This window comes from Protobothrops mucrosquamatus, unplaced genomic scaffold (genome assembly GCF_001527695.2).
Source record: "Protobothrops mucrosquamatus isolate PMUCROS unplaced genomic scaffold, P.Mucros_1.0 scaffold863, whole genome shotgun sequence".
Taxonomy (NCBI): domain Eukaryota; kingdom Metazoa; phylum Chordata; class Lepidosauria; order Squamata; family Viperidae; genus Protobothrops; species Protobothrops mucrosquamatus.
In genome coordinates, this window is record NW_015387118.1 from 443562 (window position 1) to 460306 (window position 16745).

General features: G+C 37.7%; 1 protein-coding gene across 1 annotated transcript in view; it reads left to right on the forward strand.

Annotated features, from left to right (window-relative positions):
* The window catches only part of LOC107290271 (glycerol-3-phosphate dehydrogenase 1-like protein), a 28280-nt gene that overhangs the window by 1608 nt on the left and 9927 nt on the right, over positions 1–16745 (forward strand). The window contains exons 2-5 of the mRNA XM_015819136.1: positions 8143–8320; positions 10493–10633; positions 12560–12698; positions 14341–14453. Of these exons, the coding sequence (XP_015674622.1) occupies positions 8143–8320; positions 10493–10633; positions 12560–12698; positions 14341–14453 (571 nt within the window). The remainder of the gene's footprint in view (positions 1–8142; positions 8321–10492; positions 10634–12559; positions 12699–14340; positions 14454–16745) is intronic.

A 16745-nucleotide genomic window follows, 5' to 3' on the forward strand; every position in this document is an offset into this window, starting at 1 on the left:
TAGGAGGGATATGGTTGATTTGTTTTGGAGGGGGCTATAAATCATTTATATCATTTATTTCTTTATAACCTTATTGGTTAATTCTTAAAGTCAGCTTAAAGTGAGCTTTTGAAGTTAGCATCTTAATAGAAAAATAATAGAGGAGTTCTAGCAACTTTCTCTGATATCTGCTTGTTGGCTGAAATTCCAGGTCCTAAAATAACTTGGTTATACACTTTTCTGTCCCAGGCAACAAACTCCCCTGGGTTGACACTTATTGTATATGTTCAGATTATAATACCTGAGTTACAAGCTGAGACTCTAATAATGTTTACACTGATCAAATCCATTTTTCTCTTCACTACCCCACCCTGCTTTTTTCATGAATAGTCTCTGTTAATCATCTTTCAGTTTACATAAAGCTTTACATTTCTATTATATAACAGAACAGCTTTGTTAACCAGACATCCAGTTTGGCCATTCTCCCAGAAATCCACATTCTGAAGGAATGTTTTGTTTTGCTTGAATGACTTATTCAATCTTGAAAAAAATCTTGTAACTGTATGCATTATGGGTGGCTGAAGGCTTTTGCCCAGCAGTTGATAGAATTTCTTGATCTGATGATTGCATGTTCCAGTTTCCTCCAGTTTACCTGCTCCATGTTCTTCCAGTCTCAGTATTGATACCAGCTGCAAAGCTTCCTTCTTCCTTCTTTGAGTCTTTTCTCTTAGAAGCAGATTTCAGTACAAACTGAAGAGGCCGTCAGTGAAACCTCTAAAGCTGGCAATCCCTTGGTACAACAGACAAGATCCCATTTTAGAATATTTTTAAAAGTTTCCTGAATGACAGAAACACACTGTTTATCATTTAGGTCATTAATAACAATGAAGAGAACTCTTGAGAATCTTCGTACAATCATCAGATCTGCAGAAGTGATTAGATTCTAGGAAAGTAAAGACAAGTTCTCCCTTGAGTCCAACAACTTCATTAACACAATGATGCAATTTCCCTACAATCTCCAAGCATTGGCCAGGCCTAGTTGTGCTTAGCTTCCAAGCCCATATAGCACCAAGCAGGTGCTGTCATCTACTAAAACTAAATTCTGGAATATACTTCTAAAAATGTGTCTATACATTTAAGCACAGCATTGAATGGTCTGTGGCCAGAGATTCACATACTATCTCTAGCCTTTTTGTTCAGCAGAAACCACTGAATCATCCTGGGACACAACTTTGGGTTTTTTTTAAAAAAGAAGATGCATAATAAGTGCCGTAGACTTCTAATAGTCTTAAGCTATTTTAATAAAACTCCCACCCCCTCCAAATTTGGCAAAGTACTAAAGACTCTCCTTTATCTGCTCAGGTATCACTGCCATGCAGCCACCATCAGCTACTCAAAAAAAAATTCAAAATATTTTTTTCAAATTGCATTATCTAGGCACAAAATGGTGGCTTGCCCTTGAAAACTAGCATATGAAACTCTGTGGCTTTTATTACCTTGTCTTTAGGGAACAATCTGAACTTTTCCAGTAGTATATAAAAGCTTAAGAACCAAGGTAGTGCAATGATAAAGTTGGGTCAATCTGATCCTAGTCCTACATAAGCATGGAAGCTAGCTTGATGACTTTGGGCCAGTCACTCTTCCTCAGCCTAAACTGAGAAGTCATTAACAATCTATTAAACTGCACTGGAACCAGCATAATAGATTACAGCCCAAAACCTTCAGTGCAGGGTCTTCATCCTACAGTGGATCGACTCAGGCTGATTGTAATAATATATCAACAAATGGATGTTTTGTGAGCTGCATTGAACTGTTCTAGGAGCTTTTTAACCCTGATCTCCTGATTCCCCCCTCCCCCCCAAAAAATAATGTGGCATGGAAAGATCAAGCCTGATAATTCATTATCAGTGGTAATGAATTAGTTTTGATATTTATACATTGCTTCATGGTTAAATAATTGGCAGGAATACTAGAGCCAACCAGCAACTGTTTCTGAATATGAAATAGCTAATCTTGTATAAAGATCATGAACTTTGCATGTTGTACCTTTTTAGCAAGAGAACAGCTATTGAGAAACATGTGCAGGTATCTTTGTGCAAGACATGGTTTTGGGGGTTTTTTTTACAATGTTTTTGAAAAGATTACTCAGCTACGCACTCTAACATCAATTTTGCTGGTTAAAGAAATATAGTTCCGATTACAAGACATAATAAATTGATGCATAGTGCTTGAAGTTTAGTTTCTCTTCCTCAGTTCCAGAAACTTGGTGTCCTTCTATTTCCTCTACTCAGAAGGACATGATCTCATGACGCTCACTCCATGAGCCCTGTCAGCATTTCCAACTTTGTAAGTTCACACTCCACATTTCTGAGAGACTTTGACCAACAATCTTTTTGTATCAAAGTGGTTTCAAATTACATGTATCAAACTTGTCACCCTGACAAGCCAGAGATAAGAGAGTTCACTTTGGTTTTTGAATGGCAAAAGAAATAATAAGAAACAAATGATTATTGTAACAATGATACAATGAAAATGATGTTGCTTCCTTCGAAAGCTGTTCTCCCCCCCTCAGAAATCTGGACTTTCTTGAAAAAGTGGTATTAAATTTTACATATTGCAAACGATAGAGCTTTGACAATGATACTACAAGTATGCTTGTGTAAGAAATCCTTGAATCTGGCTGTCCTATTGCCCAGTTTCATTTTGAGACATAATAGCCTTTGTTGAGAAATAGTTGTTGCTATTGGAAAGAAATAGATCAGGAGATTAACTTTTGAAAGCCAAAGGTTAGGGATATATTTCTGGGATATATTATGAACAACACGGGTGTCCTCATATGCAGTTTAAAAAGTCAAGATGGCAGCCATAATAGTGCCTTAACTTATTTTTAAGCACATTGTCAGAATTCCTCCAAGATATTGTGACTGCCATCTGATTTTTTTTGACAATACCATGTGGACAGCCATGGCAGAATATTGCTTACTCAAGAAATATACTACATTTAACTGAAGGAAAAACTAATTTGTTCCCTAAATACTTTCCTTTAAATAGGAGAATTGTCTTAGAACCGTGAAGAAAGCAATAATCAAGGCAGATTTTTTTTCTTTCTCTCTGATATTCTGAAATTCTGGATGATTTTTCCATGCAATACAATGTTAAAATATGAAGAAGAAAATTGGCAATTTTGGAGAGATCCATTTCTTACTTCATTCATTCCTTCTCTATTATAATTGTGCAAGTTGCAGAAATTCAGCATAACACTGAAAAACATCCATCTATAAGATGCTTTTTCCCCCCTTCATTGGTTTTGCATCATCATCCCCAATTACTATCCTCCACAGTTCCGGATTCCTGAATTTCCTTTTCATTATTGTCATACGTGTAGAAGTTTCTCCTCAGAGGACGACTTAATGAAATCTAATGGAATGAGACTTATCCATTTAAATCAGCATTGCTCATCTAAAGCCACATATATGTAAAGCAGTGAGGGTGTCAATTTCAATAGGGAAAAAATGATGGGTGGTAAGAGTTGTTTCCCTGCCAAATTTCTGTTGGCATCAGTGCCTAGTGATAAGAAGTGCTGATGAGAAACAGAATGTACAAGGGACATCTAGATGAGAGAAGAGTTAGATTCTTGGCTTTTGAATGCTTTGAAAATAATTCCAAAGAAGTTATTCAGATGTTCTGCAAGCTTAGCAACCCTTATATTAAGTAAAGCAACCCATCCTCATTTTCAAAGAAGCCTGGGGAAAAGGGGGGGGCAATGACTCTTAGATTCACATAACTTTAATGATGGAAAGTTTCAGGATTGTCATCCCTGATAGTCCTGGCTGAGGTGCCACAGGACCACTCCAGGAGTTGTCCCTAAATCTAGGATGTGCAATGACATCAGAGATGCTTACTAAATATATTGAAAATACAAGAATATTAAGTACAATTAATTCAATGTATTTAAATACACTTAATGAAATCAAAAGAAGGGTGTCAAACCGTCCAGGGTAAGGGTTCACCTTACCCTGGACTGCAGCCCTGGGTAAGGTGAACGGGGTGGTGGGAGGCAGGCCATACGTGGCTGGGACGGCCTCGCAGGGCTCGACAAAGGGTTTTTGTTGTGGCTTGCTCTATTTTTTTATTTGTCCCTCGCACTTTTTCAAGCAGTTCTGCCTGTGTTTACTACTTAACTAATAAATAAATATTGAAGTGTTTGCATCAAAGGTGATATAAAGAAAATATATATAGTATTTAAAGAAATCACATCTATTAAATCTTAATCCAGATGGAACTTTTATTCTAAAAGTGCATTAAAAAAAAAGATCCACTTTGGATATCTTAAAAAAAAAACCCTCAAAGGATATGTTTAAGCTCCCAAAGTTGAAAATCCTTCCCCATCTCTGTCTCAGGCTGTTATTTATTAGAGTTATGCCTCATATTTTCTCCAGGAGCAAAAAAAAATAGCTTACATGGCTTTTGTTCCGCTGTAATTTGCTTGGCAACAACATTTGCAGATTGGAACTTGTAATCAAAATGACAAATTTTGGGGTTGCATTATTACAATACAAAGTTCACCCCCTTGGTACATGCAGCTGATAACATAATGCATCTATCAAATGTTTGTGTAAGTGTTATCCAGTGTTCTTCCATGGCTCGCTTAAGGCATTCCAAGAAGTGAATATAAGAATAACCTGGTTCTTAGCCCCTAAGGTATAAATAGCCTGAACATTTTATCACCAGATTATAATACTAATAAGCAGAAATCATGTGTTTTCTTCCAAAATCCAGTTAATTGAAGATGCTCTGCTACCTTTTGAATGTGGAGAGTTCTATCACTAATAGCTATTGATTGATTGAGGAGAACAAATTTTATGTTTCTTTTATGTCTGTTACAAAGTCAGCCCAAAAAATTCAAATTCATCAGGCAACCTAAAAATCAGGCTGGTTTCCAAGGCCAGGGAAAGACTTAAACAGAAGTCCTCAACCCTTTTTAGATTGATGGTTTCATTTGGCATTTTGGCTGGGATTTTTGTTGTTGTTCTCAATGTTAAAAAATCAGTGGGTCAACCCTTTGAGACAGATCAGGTCAAGAAATAGGCATATCAAGGATTCCAGGAATACAATTTTATTGTTGTAGGGTAGACAGGTAGCCCTCCACATACAACCACAAAGGTGCCACATCCAAACAGCATTTAGATTTTTTTTTCAATATACCGTAATCAGTCTGCTACATTTTTTTTTGAATTTTTTTGTTTTGCACATGGCTGCCTAATTTATTACTCTGGCTATTCAATAGATGCATATTATGTTTTAGCTGTCTATGTATAACTTTAATGGGTGTCTTGAATTTATAGTTATTACCTGTATGTTGTCTTCAAGCATAAGGACAAGCTAACCTCTAGTCTCCTGAATCCTACTGAGGAACCATATATAAGCTAAGCTTATAAATAAATCAGTTCTATAATACAAACATTGTAGAATCTGAATTCCATGATAAATATTTGATATTGAGAGTGGGGGCCCTAATCTTTCAGTGTAATCTATCTTATTGTTGCACTGCCTGGCCTCGGGCTACAAGAAAGGTTGCCTCCATTTCTCAAAACTTTTGTCCTTTTTCAAGACCAAGGGTCACCAAACTTGGTAACTTTAAGACTTGTGGACTTCAATTCCCAGAATTCCTTAGCCAGCTATGCTGGCTGGGGAATTCTGGGAGTTGAAGTCCAGAAGTCTTAAAGTTGCCTAGTTTGAAGACTCCTAATCAAGACTGTTGCAGCTGGAGTGCTTCTGTTCCACTCACATCACTTTCTTTACCTTATAGGCACAGATGAGGCCAGGCACCAACTATTCCTCTTGGTCGGGGAAGGCAACCTTGGCTCTTTTATGACTTGTGGACTTCAACTCCCAGAATTCCTGAGCCAGCATGGCTCAGCTTGGAAACCTCTCCCTTTCCCCTCAGCATAGCTGACTCAGGAATTCTGGGAGTTGAAGTCCACAAGTCATAAAAGAGCCAAGGTTGCCTACCCCTGCTTTTGGTGTTTTGTTCATTCCATCTTTTTTTTTCTTGAAAAAGACAATATGTGGGCCAATCTATTTGTTCAGAGCATCTCCTCTGTTTGAGCAGAATTCAACCTAGGGAGTGAGATCATGCATTCAATAAGTCCTCCTCCTCCTCAATGTTATCTAGATCAGAAGGTGAGGCCAGAGCTTGGATTTGCTCCCTGAGATCAACTGAGTTGTCCGCCTTGTTTTAAGAGATAGAGCAAGTTATCATATATATTACAAAGTTCAAGTGGGAGGTTATAACTAATTAACAAATATTCATACTCTTCCTCATTTATGAAGCAAACTTTTGTTGCATTGCTCAATCTGGCTCAGAGACAGAAGAAAGAGCTATAAAGAAAGAGATCTAATTCTGATAAACCTTCCTTTCCTTAGCGCTGAGATTTGCGCTATTTGTCCTGAATTCTTCCTGTCTGCTTTGCCCCCTTAATGTATTAACCACATAAAATACACCACTATCTCTCTCTCTCTCTCTCTCTCTCTCTCTCTCTCTCTCTCTCTCTCTCTCTCTCTATCTATCTATCTATCTATCTATCTATCTATCTATTTAAAACAAACTTTTTTATGAGTCACAAAAACAGCTTTAAAGACATGTAAAATGTGTACAGTATTGGCTTTCTGCAACAGCAATTATTTTCACCATTCTTCTCAGCTTTTTGCAATAGATTTTTTGCTAAATGCTTTATTTTGTTAAGCTTTATATATATATAGCAAAAAGTGAAGGTTACTACCTAGTTTATAGGAATTCCATCAATTGCTATTGGTTTTTTCCCCTTCTTTAACATATGCACCTGTAAAGCATGTGAATATTAATTCACCTGAAAGTTATTGAATAAATCATGTAAAATCTCCTTCTAGTTTTGCTTGGCTCCGAGTGATTCTAGGTATGATCTATTAATAGTACAACAGACATGAGCAATGGAAAATGAGGTGCAACTCAACTGGCCAATTGATTGATTAATTTTGGGGTATCATTTTATTTCCCTATGACAGTGATGGCGAACCTTTTAGAGGCCGAGTGCCCAAACCACAACCCCAAACCCACTTATTTATCACAAAGTGCCAGGGCACTGTGGTGCCCCCAGGGGGGTATGGGGGTGTGGCCCACTGGGTGGGCCTGGCTGCGATTGTCACGGCAGATTGGGTGGGCCTGGCTGGGGTGGGCCTAGCCACCTCGATGCTGCTCATGTGGGGCCACCTGTGGGGGCCGGGCAGAATTGGGAGAGATCAGGGGGTCTCTGGCGGGTGGGGCGGTGAGCAGGAGGCCCAGCATAGATGGGGGAGGCATACAATCCTAGCTAGGACTGGGGGGCCATGGCACTGATGGGGATCCGGCTTTCCTTGCTCGGGGTGGCCATTGGCTTACTGGGTGTGGGCATGCTCTGCCACCTCTACTCGAGTTCGCTAGCTGGCCGCTTTGGCTCCTTTGTGCTGGGTGCGGCTGCTGCCTCGGGCGGCAGCAGCAGCCTAATGTACCTGTGCAAGCTGCTGGCAGCAGTGGCGCAGGTGCCCACAGAGAGGGCTCCGAGTGCTGCCTCTGGCATGCGTGCCATAGGTTCGCCACCACTGCCTTATGATGATCTGTCCCTAACCTGGTCTTTTACAGTGGACTCATCACCACTATAACCGAGTCCACCTTAATGCTAGTCATCCAACTGGGCAAACAGTTGTTATAGTCTATACTTAGTATGGATGCTTTATAGAAAAGGTTAATGAATATAAGCTTGGGTCTCCTTTGTAATTCTTTATTTATTTATTAAATTGCTAGGCTGCCCATTTAATTATGCAGACTGATTCTATAGTCATAAGAACTGAGTAATAATAAGGTGTTCTAGAATCCTAAAGTTAGAAGGAGCAACTAAGGTAATAGAATGCAACCCCTGATCAATGCAAAAATTGAAATTCAAACATTTCAAAGTTATTTATTTATTTGTTTGTTTGTTTGTTTGTTTGTTTGTTTATTTATTTATTTATTTGAAAGTACATCATATTGTTGGTGGAGTTGAATATATACACTTTTTTATTTAATACAGTCAATTAACATGTAAATTAATTGAATGATTGTATAAATAGTTGCAATTTCACATTTTTCTCTTTGATTTTCTTTTTAAGGGGATCTGCCATTGCAAAAATCGTAGGCCAAAATACCAAAAGCTCCAATCAGTTTGACCCTGTTGTTAAGATGTGGGTATTTGAAGAACTAATTAATGGTCGAAAACTCACTGAAATCATTAACCAAGAACATGAAAATGTAAAATATCTCCCAGGGCATAAATTACCTCCAAATGTGGTAAGTGACAGCAAAACATACCAGAATGCTTTCAGTTTTAAATTATATTCCAGTTAAGTTCAAAGAAAGTAGAACAAATAAGTAACTTAGACGAAAACAAATTACAGCTCCCAAATTCATAATGTGACACTGAAATGTAAAGGATATAGATGAGATGTTGTCAGTGGGGCCAATTGACTTAACTTGATGGCCAGAAATTTTTTAAAAATTCCAAGCAGAGTGTGCCATGAAAAATAAAATAAAATAGCACTTTAATTATTCATTTGTTCTCATAATGTACGTTCAACAGCACCACCATGCATCTGATCTCTTCTCAGCATGTTATTTTATCTTATTTCATTATTTTAAACAATTTACACTACAGTATATAGCTATCCATCGCACAACAGTGACGCTAAGCAGTGCATATTGAAACCAAAAACACTAACATGATGCAGGTAATTTTCTACTCACAGCCATTTGTTTAATGGCCATTTGAAGTTACAGCAGCGTTGAAAAAAGTGACTTATGATTTGGTCCTTGTACTTACAATCCCTGAGTATTCCCACAGTCATATGATGAAAAATTGGGAGCTTGGCAATTGGCATACATTTGCGATGGTTGCAATGGTTGCCGTGTCCTAGGACCACACAATTGCCACCTTCCCAGCTTGGCTTCCAACAAGCAAAGTCAGCGGGGGAAGCTGGATTTGCTTAACAACTGTGTGACACGCTTAACAACTTTAATGATTCACTTAACAACCATGGCAAAAGTCATAAAATTAGGTGCAACTCACTTAGCAATTCCCTTGCTTAACAATGGAAATACTGGTCCAATTGTGGGTCCTGAGTCAAGGATTACCTGTACATGTGAAAATTAACATTCAAAAAAGAAATGATGGAAGTGCGAGATAAAAAACCAAAACAAAAAACCCTTCCCTTTTAATTCCAAAAGTGGAATGAAACACATCAATAACCGGATTCACCATTTAGGTCCCCAAAATGGAGGAGTTGGCAATTACTGGCCGAAAAACAGGTATCTCTAGGAAGGCCTGGAGGGACGTTGTCCATGGGGTTGCGATGGGTTTGCAACTAACAACAACAATATCTATCTATCTATCTATCTATCTATCTATCTATCTGTCTGTCTGTCTGTCTGTCTGTCTGTCTGTCTGTCTGTCTGTCTGTCTGTCTGTCTGTCTGTCTGTCTGTACACACACACACACACACACACACACACACACGATGGCCCACCAGAACACAGGCACATACTGTAAAGGGCCTGCCTTCCTTCCTCTCACTTTATTACAAATCCCACTGACATTAACAGAACAATAGACCAGGGTGTCACAGGCCATTTTCTCTGGGTGAGACTTAACTCTGACTGTCCCTAAAGAATTTTGTACAGGTAGACCTTGACTTATGACCACAACTGAGCCCAAAATTTATGTTGCTAAGTGAATCCCTGCAGTTGTTCAGTTAGTAACACCATCGTTAAGTGAATCTGGCTTCCCCATTGACTTTGCTTGTCAGAAGGTCACAAAAGGGGATCACATGACCCTGGGACACTGCAACCGTCATAAATATGAACCAGGTGTCAAGCATCCAAATTTTGATCACGTGACCCTGGGGATGCTGCACTGTTCGTAACTATGAAAAACAGTCTTAAGTCACTTTTTCCAGTGCCGTTGTAACTTCAAACAGTCACTAAATGAACTGTCGTAAGTCGAGGACTACCTGTATTGTCATTATAAAGCTGTGCAGTTTTTTTCTCTGAATTAACCGTGAGAGAAGCCCTTCCTTCTTTGTGGCAGAAATAGAATTCCGTATGGAATGTTCTTAAATAAACTACTTATGTGGTCCAAGCCTCTTGTTTTGTTAAGGAACCTGACTCACCTGTTGCAATTGGAACAGTAGGAAACACTGGTGTTATGTGTACAAACTGCATGCTTTTAAACACCCGTGTGCAAACATCCAATAAAGATAAGTATGTGTTACGTTTAGATTGTGCCAAGCATATGTTCCAGCTGTCTGCATTTTTGATTTTTGTGCAAACTGTTGGCAAACATATATTTATGGCTTGTTGTATGTTTTCTGCACCTGATTGTTTGGTTGTGGTAAACATTTCCCGCAGTGCTTTTCTCCTTCAGTATTCAGCAGGAGAATGCAATACTGTAATCTGTTTTCCTTTCAGGTTGCGGTACCAGAAGTAGTAGAAGCAGCCGAGGAAGCTGATATTTTAATATTTGTTGTACCTCATCAGTTTATTCCCAAAATTTGCGAGCAACTTACTGGTCATGTAAAAGCAGGAGCAATTGGGATTTCACTCATCAAGGTAAGGAATGGCGTTTTCTTCTTTAAGTGGGAAAGATATTTTAATAATGGTCTTTATTTGAAGTGCATTTTAAAATATCAGTATAACTTTGTTATTTTATTGTTAACCCCCTTAAATGTTGCTTCTGGGAGAAAGCTGGAGTATACAGTGATTAAAAAATAAACAGTTAAATACACATACCCATTTTAAAAACAACTGATGCAAGTGCCATGAAGTATTGCTCAATTTACACACTGCATTAAGCCATGGTTTGTGTAACCATTGTTTATGGAACAAATCAGAGTTGGCTGAGCTTATGGTTTATGCAAAATATAAATCACACTTTAAAAAATCACAGTAGCTGAGTTCATATACTATTCTAATCCAGAAAACATAAAAACTACATTCTGCCTTCATGTGTGAAATTAATCCGTGTTTAGTAAAGGATTTGGCATTCTGTACAACTTTTTTTTTAAAAAAGCATTATTATGACTCACTGTAGAGGAACACTTTTAAGAAAGGAAAATACCATACTTTTACTCATTTTGAAACTCAATCATGGCTTTACAGAACCATAAATGTATAGACAACTACTTTGTTTCCTGAGTGCTGACCTATAGAAGGTCAGTTGTTTATATACATATCAGAATTAAAGTAACAATTGGCTTCAAGTGACTTATCCAGGCTGGTTTAAACATTAAGATTTTTGTTTTTTTAAAACCTGATTGGTGAGTCAGGCAGCAGATCACACAGATCTTGGCCAAAGGTCACTTCTCCTTCCTGGGCTGTCGGTCCTCTCTTACTCAATGTGTATATACCATTTCTGTTCTTGTGAAGACCTTTCACCTACTTCTAGAAACTATAATGATGCTAATACGATTAAATTAGCAGCATATATAGGATTATATATTGCCATGCTGGTATTGGTTGACATACGAGGTCTGATTAGTTACAGCTAAATGGAATATTTCATCCTGCACAGAATTAGGTGGTTTCCAGCACTCTCTGGGCAGTTTACAGTGTCAGCATTATTTGCAGATTTCCCCCAACAATCTGTGTCCTCCCAAAGATGCTTTTTCAAGTAGCAACTGGACTTTCTTGTTTTTCTTTGAAGACGTTTCGCTTCTCATCCAAGAAGCTTCTTCAGCTCTCATCTAAGCTTCTTGGATGAGAAGCGAAACGTCTTCAAAGAAAAACAAGAAAGTCCAGTTGCCTCTTGAAAAAGCACCTTTGGGACAACCATGACCTGGGTGAGTGAGGATCTCCATAGACAACCTGGGTCCTCATTTTACCGACCTCAGAAAGATGAAAGGCTGAGTCAAGCTTGAGCCCCGTCAGGATTGAACTCCAGGCTGTGGGCAGCGTTTACCTGCAATACTGCAGTTTAACCCCTGCACCATTATTCCACAGAAAAGCACAAATTAAGAGACTGTGCCGTGCCAAGCTGGATGGAGAGGGAGGAAGAAGTTCAGGATAGCCACATCCTAGAATCTCTCAGGATGTCTATCAGGGTTGAGAATTATAGCTTTAGTTTGGCAGGACCCTGTCCATTAGATATAAGCAGATAAAGGATTGGACTCGGCTGGATTTTGCATCCTTGCATCCGATGCAAATGAGTGCTGCATTGCTACAACAAGTTATGGCCCTAAGCCCTAGAAACGAAGATGCTATGGCTTGAATGGATTGGCCATCTCTCACGATTTACCCTAAGAGAAGCTTAGCTTCTTATTTTAAATGAAACTGAAATGTCACACTAACTGAAAACTCCACGGAGGAAAGAAGAAAAAGCCTATCTGTTGCAGCACAAATTCTTCAGCAAAAAGGGCATCTGCATGTCTTCATTGGCCCAATTTTCATAGAAAACAGTCGGTTCCATACACTAATCTATTGCAATGCAGTTCAATTTGGATTTGCTTTGCTTTAATCCCTCTTTTTTCTGTTAAGTAGGGTGTAGACGAAGGCCCTGAAGGACTGAAACTCATCACGGACATCATCCGAGAGAAACTGAAGATAGATATGAGCGTGCTCATGGGTGCCAACATTGCCAATGAAGTGGCAAATGAAATGTTCTGTGAAACTACCATTGGTAATTGACTCATAAATTATTGGCCTGTCTTGCTAGGGAAATAAATCTGCAGTGAACAGAAGGAGTCAGCCAGCTTCTTTTTATATCCAATCGCATCTGGGATAATAGTTGTAGATTTTTTATCATCTAAGGCTTCACGTCTTCTTATTCTTTGCAGCATTACTTACACCCGCTCACTCGTCTTTTAAATTTGCATCCTGATTTTTGTTCAGAAAGCTGAAGGTGGTGGATGCGGTGCCTTCCTACACTTTATCCACCACCACCCCCAGCCTGCTGGGAGGAGGTAATTAGTCAATGTCACCTGGTAAAATTCATGGCTGAATAGTCCTGAGTAATATTCGGCACTCTTAAATTAACTGTGGTTTGCTTAATTTTAGTTTATTCAGCCCATTTTTCACAGACAACAGGAGTCACTGAATCACAAACTAAATAGCTTGTTTATGAAGCCAGTCAGTGTATTGTAGGGAGGCAGCTAGTCTGTACTGCAGATCCGGATTTTTCTCACCATCCCTGTGTTTGCAATAATGGCACACTGAACTAGTTTTAATCTTGCTCTCCTGCCATACAGCAATTCCTGTAAAAACTAGCCAATCTTTTTTTTATTTTCTTCTAGAGTCAAGTTGAAGTTCTTTTTTCCTTTAAGCAAATGCAGGAAGCCAGTCCTGTAGGAAGCCTAGTCCTCTTGTGTTCTCACTATGATAGTTTCAGTAAATATATCCATCCCCCCCCTCCACCTTCCCCCAGGAGTGCTGCCATAAGACACCACACAGCTCTTTTGTATTCATTCAGGGGCCGGTATTAAAAGAAAAAACAAATAGTTCAGGAAGCTTGAAATGAAATCAATGCAATCAGAAGGAAAACCAGCATATGCTTTCTTTTTAAAGAATCATAATTAGTATCCTTCATTATCCCATGGCATAATTATTTTTATATTAACATCTCACCACAGTTCAATTGACTTTGGGCCATTTTACCATCTATATAAATAAAAATGTAAATGTTCGTTTGTTCAAAATCTTAAATCTCTGAAAGTTCTTCACCGATTGCTTTGAAATTTTGACACAACGTTACATTCAAATACGCGCATGTTTTTATATACCTACTATTATATAGATGTCACACCTGACAGGTAAAAACATGCTTTTTTTTGAAAAACAGCGCCATCTGTTATATACCTACTATTATATAGATGTCACACCTGACAGGTAAAAACATGCTTTTTTTTGAAAAACAGCGCCATCTGTTGGACGTAAAAGCAACACACGCTAGCATTGTGAAATTACGGTAAACATATTACAAACGTGCGCTTTCTCTTTTCTTTCTTTTCCATTTAACCAGACTGAGCCACAGCAATGTGTGGCAGGGTACAGCTAGTTAAGAATATAATATAATATAATTGTGCTTTTTTTCTAAGAAAGTCTATTTCTATTTCACACTTATTTTACTGTCGTTTTACCAACTTGGAATATTTCATTTGATAGTTAATTTTTACATGAAAATTGTCTCTGTTTTAAATGTTTTCTGCATATTTTAGACACAAACATACATTTAAAAGACAAATAATACAGGAAATAATTCTATCAGGTCAAATACTTTCTTCTGTTGTCAGTTAAAATCCTAACCCCTGTGCTTCTTTTCTTAGGTTCTAAAAATGCTAAAAATGGGAAGATCTTCAAAGAATTAATGCAAACTTCAAATTTCAGAATTACTGTGGTGGATGACTGTGACACCGTGGAGCTCTGTGGGGCCTTAAAGGTTTGTTATTCCAAGGAAGTAGTTGTGTTCCTACGATCTACTAAGCTAAACTATGCTTAAGTGTAATTTACCAAATAATATTCAACAAGCGAGATGTATGCTACACATTAAACCATAAGGCATGATGTACCTATCTCATTGGCTTCATATAACTCTGACCTATAAACAAAGTTATCACATTTTAGTATTTGTGTGAATCCTACCATAGTCAGGCCAAATGCAGATCTACAGACTGCTTAGTTGTTAAAATGTGTCACAAAAGCTTTACATGCTGATTTTTAATTGAGTGTATCAACAGTAAATAGAAACAATATATCTTTACATTCTAAGTATGAGATTAATTAAATACGCCTATGAGGTCTGTCTCAGGTCTGTAGCTCTAATATTAATGAAAACTGTTCAGCTATAGTTACTAATTGGGTATCAAAACTGCATGCTTTCTTTTTTAAAAAAATAAGGATAATTTTTCATGATATTCTGCTTTAGCATCTTAATCCCTTAATCCTGGCTAATGAAGGTGAAGCAGAGGCCAAAGTTGTCTATTATTAATACAGTTTTCTCTCCAAGTAAAACTTATCTTGGGCATGTTTAGATCAATTTGAGAATACATAGCAAATTCAATCATAAAAAGCAGGCAATCCTTGACTTACAACCTCTACTTGAGCCCAAAATTTTGATTGCTAAGCAAGACAGTTGTTAGGTGAATTTTGCCCCATTTTATGACCTTTCTTGCCACAGTTGTTAAGTGAATCACTGCAGTGGTTAAGTTAGTAACACAGTTGTTAAGTGAGTTTGGTTTACCCACTGACTTTGCTCGTCAGAAGGTCACAAAAGATGATCACATGACCCCAGGACACTGCAACTTCATAAATACGAGTCAGTTGCCAAGCAGCTGAATTTTGATCACGTGTCCCTCGGGGATGCTGCAATGGTCGTAAGTATGAAAAATGGTCATGTCACTTTTTTCAATGCTGTTGTAACTTCAAACAGTCACTAAACAAATGGTTGTAAGTCAAGGACTACCTATAATTCAAATTCAAATTGAAGTGCACTGAAGGGGGCACCTCGGAATGGTATATTATTTTTATCTCATTATATTTTTCAGTTGAGGCCAAAACAGAAAAACAAATCAGATTACTGATCTGTAATATTGGCCAATTTTTTCTAGGCCAATTTTTTTCAATAAATAAATATTTTCTTTTCCTCTGGATGTTGATCTGGGCTGTGTGGACTAGGGATTATGGAAGTTGTAGTCGAAAATTATGGAACAGAAATATTAAACTGACTAAAGCAGCCTCATATAAAGAAAACCTGTATAAAATGTTTTATAGATGGCACATGACACCAGTAAGGTTAGCGAAAATGTTCAAAAATGTTTCGAATAATTATTGGAAATGTAAACAAAAGCCAGGTATCTATTACCATATCTGGTGGGTATGTCCTAGTGCAAAGAAATTTTGGTTTAAGATACCTATATGGCTGGAAAAGATGACTAAAATACAGATAGAATTTAAGTCAGAACTGTTTCTGTTAGGAATACTAGGATCTAACTATGGCAAAGAGAATGAGTATTTAATACTACATATATTGACAGCCGCGAGAGTAGCATTTGCCCAATATTGGAAAAATGAGAATATACCATCTGTTGAGATCATAATTAGGAAAATCTTAGAATATGCAGAAATGGATAGACTAACCCTAGAGATTAAAGAGAAAGAAGACTCAGTTTATTTTAAAACATGGGAAAACTTTTATCAATGGTTAGCAAAATGAGTTAACGAAAAATGATTGTGAAACTTATTAAGATGATTGATGTTTATTGATTGACATGGTTTATAATTATAGTTATTTTTGTTGACTACAACTACTTATTATTAGATTAACTACTCCCATTGAACACTTGTATCCGGACGATAGTTTGTTTGCTAAAGCTTGAAATGTTACTGGGGCCTGGGGCAACCCCATTGTTGTACCTACCCCCATCCCAATTCCTTCCCTGAATCCTACCTATATTGACCCTCCCTTTCCCTTACCTTTATATAACCTAATAAAATATTGTCAAAAAAAACACACGGAAGTTGTAGTCGAATAGAACGGGAGGTCAGCAAATTAACTGACATTGTCTGGTAGATATCTTTTATGTAGAGAATGGTTTTAAACTGGCAGTGCCAGTAGTTGATACAGGATTATTTATTTATATATATATAAATAATCTGATTTATTTTGCTGACTACAAATTTATTGCCAATCTTAAGCGTTTATTTTGAAATGTTTTTTTATTGTTTTTCAAAA